The following is an 8952-nucleotide window of genomic DNA, read 5'->3' as shown; positions in this document are numbered from 1 at the left end:
TTTACCAAAAAAGTGGCACACAATGGAAATTGGCAAAGCCAGGACTTAAAAAGCCAAGTGTCATGAGGAACTGCCTCTCCTTTGTTAAACTAATTTTTCTCCCCAAATCTGTCTATGATCAGGAAGTAGCTCCACTTATCTCTAACCACCTCCTTTTAAATGTGTTCTGTTAGAGGTCTAGCCCCCTTCCCAACAGATTCCTCAGCTGTCTGATCACTTGCCAAGTCCTATTTTAAAGCCAAAACGCCAGTCCAGGCCAAATCAGAACTTTATCCTCTGGGCAAAAGCCTTGACTCAACGTTTCATGAAAGATATACAAATGCCCAATAAGCAAATGAAAAGTTGCTCAACATCATGGGTCACGGAGGAACGGCAAATTAAACACAATGAAATAGTCACCATCTCACACTTGTTAGAATGGCTCAAAATAACAAAAACCGACAACATCAAATGTTGGCAAAGTGGTGGAGCAACCTGAATGCCCAAACATTGCTGTGGGGCGTATGAAACGCTATCATCTCTGTGGAAAACTGGCAGCTTCTTATAAATTTAAATATATACCTATTGGCAGTTCTACTGCTAGGTATCTACATAAGAAAGATGGAAACATATGTCTAAGAAATTTTATGCAACAATGTTTATGCTGGCTTTATTCATAACAGTTGACAAATGGATACACCCAGATGTCCATCAATATCAATAGGAAAATGTACATAAAATGTGGTGTATCCATACAACTGAATAACTCAGCAGTAAGAAGGGAATGGGTTACCTGTACATGCAACAGTATGGATGGACATCAGAAACTCCATGCCAAATGAAAGAAGCCAGATACAAAAAAAAAAAAAAAATAGGGAATTTCAGAAAAGGCAAAACTAACCCATGGTGAGAAAAATCAGAACCATGGTTGCCTGTGGGGATGAATGTCACTGGTAGTGAACACAAGGTAAATCCTTGGTGAGATGAAAATATTCTACATCTTCAGGGAGGTGTCGGTTACACAGTTATATCCCTTTGTCAAAGTGTATTCATTTGTACTCTTAAGACCCACACATTTCTTTGTATGTAAATTTTACCTTAAAAATACATACATACAGTCCAGGCAAGGTGGCTCACACCTGCAATCCCAGCACTCTGGGAGGCCAAGGTGGGTGGATGGCTTGAGCTCAGGAGTTTGAGACCAGCCTGAGCAAAAAAAAAAAAAAAAAAAAGTGAGACCCCATCTCTACTAAAAATAGAAAAACTAAGGCAAGTGGATGGCTTGAGCCCAAGAGCTGGAGGTTGCTGTGAGCTATGATACTATAGCACTCTAGCCAGGGCAATAGCTTGAGACTTTCTCAAAAAAAAAAAAACCCCAAAAAACGCGTACATACAACTTTGTTCCCATCCAATTCAAAGCTCTCTCCTACCCACCCCATCCCTGCTCAAGAAGAGGGCAGAGTCTTTTCCTTTCCTTTCCCTCCTTTTTCTCCCCCTCACTCTGCTGCTTCTGGGTCTTTCTCTTCATCCAGTGTACTGGGCCCAGGGAGGAGAGAAAGGAAAGAAGGTTGCCTGTTTCTCACTGAGGGACGCCAACGAAGCTCCAGGGTCTCAGATGCCACTCAGTGGGCATGTGGGGCAAACAGTGGAACTACTTGTGATCTTGCTGACTAAATCACTTCTCAGTTTGCCAAGGTGCAGTGTTCCATTTGCCATTGGGAGAATTTGCCCAAATTATCTTTTCCTCTGCAATCACACAACCCTTCAGAAAACCATAAAATGGTTTCTCCAAGGGAAATGGTGATGATAGTCGCGGCCAACCAGTTTCTCGTCAACCTCCCCGCCAGCCTGCAGGATGTGTCCCTTCACATCAGACGTTTCCGTTATAAACCTCTATGCTGGGTAGTTTCAAAGCTCCCATCCTGGAAGAAAGGGAGAGGGGAGCACAGCACAGAAAGGGGGTGGACAGCAGGTCCCCAAAGGAGAGCCTCACAGAAGGTCCAGGTAAATAAAGTGGAACTGCCCCTCCATCAGAGTCTCAGGGCTGTGGCTCCCTGGCCTTCACTGGGAGCCAGCTGGGGAATCTGTGCACAGGAGGGAACCTTCTTGCAACAGCGTCATTAGAAAACACAGCCCCATTTCTCCCCAGTCTTTCCCTGGCCCCTGCCCCCCAACAGGCCGGCACATGCCTAGCTCCAGGCGGCCCTTCTGCTGCCACCCTGCTCCCAGCCTTGCGGCTGCAGCCATCCTTCCCCTAGGACGCACCTCTACCACTTCTGCCTCCATGTCACCTCCGAAGAGGGAGAAATGCAGTGACGAGATTCAACAAGACCCACTCGTAACACCCATTACGCTCCCTGAACACATTGTTTAGCACTAAACCCCTCCCGTCTGTCAGAAGGGATCCCAGCAGCAGACTGTGAGCAGAACGGTAAAGGGCCTGTCAGCATCGTCCAAGGACTCAGGCGACCTCCAGGGAGAACAACCGCTGCTCAGAGGACGGATGCTGAGCGTCCCCAGCAATGTCTGTGCACAGCCATGTCCTTTCCTCCCACACACACGCAAATGAGGTGGTGTCTGAGTCTTGAAATGAGCCTTCTTTTTTGCGTTTCTTTTAGTTGTTGTAACGTTACTTGTTCAGTATCATTTTCTGGTGGTTGTTGAGTCACTGCATTATGCAGCAGTGGCTGGAGTTCAGACCCCAAGCAGGATGTGCTGACAGGCCACTGTCATCTTCCTGGTCTCTACCCTTCCACCACTGCTTCCGCTTCAAAGACTAAGTCCTCACCAAAACCCAGGGAGAAAGGACTCCACCGGACAGGACAGCTGGGAGGACTGGGGAAGAGAGGGTTACGGTGCCTCCCCCTTACAGGAGGTCCACGGGCAGGCTGGCCACGCACCTGTCCTGCCTTCTGTGCTGGGTCAGTGAGTCTGTCTGGGGTGCCTGTGGAGAACTAAGAGAGCAACACTTCTCTCTGCCTTGAAAGGAGCCCGGGGGTATTCTCTGCTTATTCAATGAATGGACAATGAGTGAAAAAAGTTCAGCGATGACCATGGAACATGCACAGCACAGAGCTGGCTCCAAAAGGCACTAAACAAACCACACCCACAGGAAGGGGCAGTAGGTGGGTGGTGTGGCCAAGAACTTGGAAGCCATGGGGCACAGTCAAGGCCTCTGCTCTACCACTTCCAGGCTGTATGACCTTATGCCAGCTGTTGGTCTTCTTTTAGGCCTCAGTTTCCCCAACTATAAACACCTACAATGCAGAGTTGTTGAAAGGACTAAAAATAACATTTGTGCCTCAGAGCCCATAGCTCAGTGGTTAGGGTGCCAGCCACATGCACCAGGGCTGGTGGGTTCAAACCCAGCCAGGGCCTACTAAACAACAACAACAAAAAAATAGCGGGGCATTGCGGCGGGCGCCTGTAGTCTTAGCTACTTGGGGGCTGAGGCAAGAGAATTGCTTAAGCCCAAGAGTTTGAGGTTGCTGGAGCTGTGACACCATGGCACTCTACTGAGGGTGACATAATAAAACTCTCTCTCCAAAAATTAAATAAACAAATAAATAAATATAACATTTGTTTTGAAAAAAAGACCAAGTACCAGGGAACCCAAAAGACCTTCCAGCTCAGAGCCAGGAGGCAGTGAGTACCATGTTGAGGGCTTTGTAAACAGAGTGACCTGGAGGCAGGGAAGACAGAATGAAACCCAGGGACGGGCGTCTGGGAGGGGCGCACAGGAAGCAGGGAAGTTCAGCAGCCAGGTGGGTCACAGAGGAAGAGGGACTCAGTGGGAAGCATTGTGTGCTGTGGCATCGGGACCTCTGCCCCTGGAACAGACTGGAAGTTCATGGGAAGATGCAGGGGAGGGTGGGGGTGGGGGGAGCTGGGTATCAGGAGGGGGCCGAGTCCTTCTTGCCCCTTTAGAAATGAATCAAAATGACATTGATTCAACAGCCCTTGATGGGCTCATCTGTATTAACTCCTGCCTTTTGGCTCAAGTTCCTTCTTTGTGCTGTCAACTTTGGGCCCCTGTAACAGCCTGTCACCACACTCACTGTCAAAGCCAGGGACGAGGGATCCAGGGATGAGTTTGTCCCAGTCGCTTCATATCAGAGGCTGTTGAGACAACACAGTGTCTGCTTAATCCCTGTGAGATGGAGACAAAGCTGTTCTGACATCTTCAGATGGAAATTGTACCCTTGGTCCCCAACAATGACTTGTACGCTGACCCGGGCCTTTCTGATTTCTGCCTATCACGATGGCAGCAAACCTGCTCACAGAGTCCTCCCTAGCAGTTTGTAAAGCACTTGGCAAGGGCGGTCCCCTACACAGGACTGCAAAGACTTGGGTGATGCTTTCCCCACTGGGCTGTTTCTTCTTGGTCTGAGAACATTGATGTACAAATCACTGGAATGACAGACAGTGTCTGAAGGATGGGAATGGGTCCTGGGGTCAGGTCTGAGGGTCCCCCAGATTGTTAACTACGTCTCTGCTTATTGCTGTGTTCCTCCTGCCCTGCCCAGCCTTCCCCTTTCCTCACCTCCTCGTAGGCCTTGCCATACATCCTTTTGGAGACCGATGCTTATGTCTAAACAGACCAATGGAAAATTCAGGAATATTCAGGGAACCTAGAAAGCTAAGGGACATTCATAGACTCATGGGCTGTTGCTGGGGCTGGTGGGGAGGTAGTTTTGTTATTAATAACCTCTGTTGTTCTTATCTCAAACTGTCACTCAACTTATTCTGGAAAATTTGAAAATACAGGCAGGCAGAAAGGACAATATAAGCCCCATCATCCAGAGACTAACACGCTGCCCTATAAATTCCTAGGCTTTCTTTCTGGGCACATAGATTTATGCTTTTCAAAATGGGGCTGTACGGTGCTGTTTGTGCTGTGTGTATCCACTGTCCTTTCACATCTCCACTGTAAATATCCTTCCTTCCATCCATTAAATAGGCTCTCACACCTTCATTTTTAATGACTGCCAGCATGTGCCAGCAGAGACGGGCCCCAGTCAATTTGGTGTGTTTCTTTCTCATGACTGTGGTTCGGCAACCCAGACCGTTGCCCACGTTAAGAAAGTGCCAAGGTTTAGCCAATTAGATGCTCTTCATTAAAAATGAAAAGGGCATCTGCAGGCCTCCAGAGGGTGGGCCAGTGTCCTCATTCTTCTGAAAGGTGTCCGTGTCGCAAATAGCAACCTGACCATTAGCCAGTTAGGCTGAGCACGTGGAACAGAGGGCCGGCTGTATTTCCCTGTGGACTTCTTTAGAGAGGCTGAGATGCTTGCAAAAAAAAAAGAAAAAAAGAAAGTAGAAGGAAATGTTTTGTAATTGTTTGCAAGCGCACACAGGCTCAGTGGCAAAATGAGATGGAACCCTTGATTTCTAACCTCCTGCTGCACTGTTCAAAATTCCTCCCAGAGAGGCAAGTGGGAAGCAAAGTAAAACGCTCTGATTGTACATTTGCATCCTCTCTTAGCTGGTTATTGTCCCAGAGGACATTTCACATCAAAATGTACTTGTTTGTAAAGATCTTTCACCCAAGACAGACTACTTCTCCAGATACTGCTGATATATAGGCTAGAGAAACACAAAGAAGGAATTTAAAATACTGGCAGCCCCTAGGTAAAAATATAAATGGATTTAAGGACAGCTGCTGTCAGCTCTGAAACCCTCAATGGATGATCTCGCTGAGAGCCCCAGTTTGGTAAATAATCAGAAAAACAATGGCAACATGGAGAAAAGCTGAAAGATGTTAATTAAAGAAATGCTTTTGTTCAACATGCTTTTAGGTAATACCAGTAGTGGGCCAGGCACTGAGAATCAGAAAGAAACAAAACCCCCATTTCTATGCTCAAGGAGCCAATGATCTAAGATGGGATTCAAAGTGCAGACAAATATTTGAAATATGCCATGACAAATGGTGCACCCAGGCTCCTATGTACAAGGCATGTGACAACATAGGCGTGTGACCCCTCCACCCGTTGGCACTGGGGAGGCTTCCAAGAAGAAGGAAAGATGGGAGCGTCCGGGCCATCGTGTGAGGCAGGGCATCCTGGGAAGTGACACACTGAGACATGGGGGTATGAAAGAGCAGGTGTGTTCTAAGAACCACCCCTGGTCAGGTAGGATTTAAAGGTGGGGCCTTAGGAGCTGGATCTCGCTTTGTCCTGTGTCCTGGGGAATGGGGCCTGGGCTTTATCCAGCAGGCAGTAGGAGCTGTTGGGTTCCCAGCAGGCAAACGTCCTCTGATTCATGCTGGAAAGCCTCTTTCTAGGTAGCAGGGTGCTTGCTAGATTAGAGCAGAAGTGATTAGGAGACTCATAAACATTCAGGCCAGAAAACACTTGGCCTCAACAAAGGAGAGTGACAATGAGAATAGAGGGAGGAAGCAGTTCAAGTGGTTATTAAAGAGATGAAGTCCTACATCTCTTGGGGTGGGAGGGGAGTAGCAGGTAGCAGGACCGGGAAACAGCAGAGAGCAAGGGAAGTCACAGGGAACTAAAGCTGGGCCAAGATGACCGAGAGACCTCCTTCTGCAGTCTCAGGAAGGACAGAGCAGAGCTGCAGAAACACATTCTGGTAGGCTACAAAGCTGGAAAGTATTAGCTGAAGGGCCTGGAGGCCCAGCCAGTCTCTGTGAATGGTGCTGCCTCTAGCAGGGCTCAGTGGCCACATGAACAGAGATGACAGATGGACTTTAGGGGAAGACTTGACCGTCTGAATTGCGGATGGCCATCATCCCCTTGACTCCAGGGAACTGAGGGTGTGGATGAGACAGTGACCACACTGCTGCCCCTGGGAGGAATGAAGCCAGGAAGGGCTGAGAGAGACAACTCAGGTCTCCACAGAGCAGAGATGACCAGCATCCGACAGATGCGGGCAAGGCAAGGAGGCTGGTCTGAAGTCAGACTCCAAAGCTGGAGCAGCCTCACTGACGGCTACCACAATAAGGTGACCAAGGAGGCACAAGGCAAGGTTTGCCTCCACTATCACCAAAGCTGTGTGGCCTCCAGGAGAGGCACGCGTGGCTGAGAAATACCCTGACCCTCTAAGGGATTCTCCCTAGAACTGCGACTGCCAACCCATAACCTCCTGGCATGACAAAATGCCCAGGTAACCAACCGGTGCCTAAAGCACTGCCATCAGGACCACGTCCCCTTCCTGAGGAGCACCAAGCAGCTACAATTTTGTCATAAGTTACAAGTCTGCGTGTGGATTCTTACAGCAAGTCCCTGTTCCCACGGTTTGGTAACTGTGGGGCTCATGGCCCCAGTGTTGTCATAATCTCATTCTTAACTGGGTTTTTTCTTTCTTATCTAATATTCCAGGTACATGTGATAGCTTAATACACTGACACACTGTAATTTGTAAAGATCAAATCAGTGTACTTGGGTCATCCATCACTTCAAGTACAGTGGGACCTCTGTGAGTTGACCACCCAAGGGTCCTGTAACAAACTGGTCAACATACAGAAGTGTGAGTCACCATAGGGAACTAGGCCACTATACTGACATGTACATGTGGTGCATGTCCAGCCTATGAGAATTAGGTCGACTTAAGGAGGTGGTCAGTGCAGGGAGGTGGTCAGCTGTAGAGGTTCTAGTGTGTTTCTCATTTCTTATTTAGAAACATTTGCAATATTCTTGCTATCTAGAACATAGAGTATAAACAATAGTCACCCCACTAATCTAACACCAGGTCTTATTTCTTCTATCAAACCTTATATTCGTGCCTATGAATCAACTTCCACACCCCACCCCACCCTAACCGGCTCTATCTTCTAAAGACCCACATTTTAGCTCCCACATGTGAGTGAGAACGAGCCACTCAGGTGGCATCCTTGACATGGGAGCCCCTGACTCAGGTCCTTTCACTGAGGTCACCCTTGACCTTTTAGGGCGCCAACTCACTTAGTAAATGCCAGCCACTGAGCAGCATGCCGGGCGGCGTGGGGGAGGGGGGGAGGGCAGGGTGCGGGATGCGGACACTCCCCACCCCCGCCGGGCGCGCGGTGACCTCGGCCTTCCCACAGGTGCGCGCAGGCGCTTCTGGAGCACGGCGCCTCGGTGCAGCGCGCGGGCGGCGCGGGGCAGGACACGCCGCTGCACTTGGCGGCGCAGCTCGGCCTGGACCAGCACGCGCGCCTCTATCTGGGCTGCGGGGCGCGCGTAGACGCGAGGAACGGCCGCGGCGAGACCGCCCTGAGCGCGGCGTGCGGCGCGGCCCTGCGACCCGACGAGCACGCGCGCTGCCTGCGCCTGTGCGCGCTGCTGCTACAGAGGGGCGCGGCGGTGGACGCGCGCGACGAGGACGAGCGCAGCCCGCTGCACAAGGCCTGCGGACACGCGCGGCACGGCCTGGCGCGCCTCCTGCTGCGCTACGGCGCCGACGCGGGCGCGCTCGACTACGGCGGGGCCTCGCCGCTGGCCCGCGTGCTGCAGACGGCCCCCTGCGCGCCCCAGGACGCGCCGGAGCTCACCGTGCGGGTGCTGCTCAACCACGGCTCCCCCACCGTGTGGCCCGACGCCTTCCCCAAGGTAAGGAGGGACCGGCGGGCGGGCGGGCGGACTCCACAGGTGGCCCTCGAGCACTCCGGCACCCAGCCGGGGTGCCTGCTGCGCGCACATCCGGCCCAGGAGTCCCCAGGGAACCAGTTAAAATGCAGACTCTGATCCTGCGGGTCGGGTGAGAGATTTTGCCTTCTAACAAGCTCTGGACAAAGCCGAGGCTCCTGTCTAGAAGCTTCTGGTTAGAGTCGCTTGAAAATTATTAAAAAGAGCTTGGATGTTAGTGAGCATATCTGAACTTATCCTTTCAAAGTAGTCCCCTGGAGACTCCAAGCGCTTGTTTGGATGACGCACCATCGTGGTCCAAAATATTTTGGCAGCTCATCTTTGGGTCTAATTTTCAGAACAATGAAAATAGTCTAGGGTGGCACCTGTGGCTCAGTGGGTAGGGTGCTGG

The 8952-nt window shown here is 50.5% G+C and overlaps 1 protein-coding gene across 1 annotated transcript in view; it reads left to right on the top strand.

Annotated features, from left to right (window-relative positions):
• The window catches only part of ASB18 (ankyrin repeat and SOCS box containing 18), a 65351-nt gene that overhangs the window by 38807 nt on the left and 17592 nt on the right, over window positions 1–8952 (top strand). The window contains exon 4 of the mRNA XM_003798229.1: window positions 8021–8525. Coding sequence (XP_003798277.1) covers window positions 8021–8525 — 505 coding nt within the window. The remainder of the gene's footprint in view (window positions 1–8020; window positions 8526–8952) is intronic.

The sequence above is a fragment of the Otolemur garnettii genome, unplaced genomic scaffold (assembly GCF_000181295.1).
Source record: "Otolemur garnettii isolate 467f Iridium unplaced genomic scaffold, OtoGar3 scaffold00133, whole genome shotgun sequence".
Lineage (NCBI taxonomy): Eukaryota > Metazoa > Chordata > Mammalia > Primates > Galagidae > Otolemur > Otolemur garnettii.
This window is presented reverse-complemented; position numbering and strand designations above follow the sequence as displayed.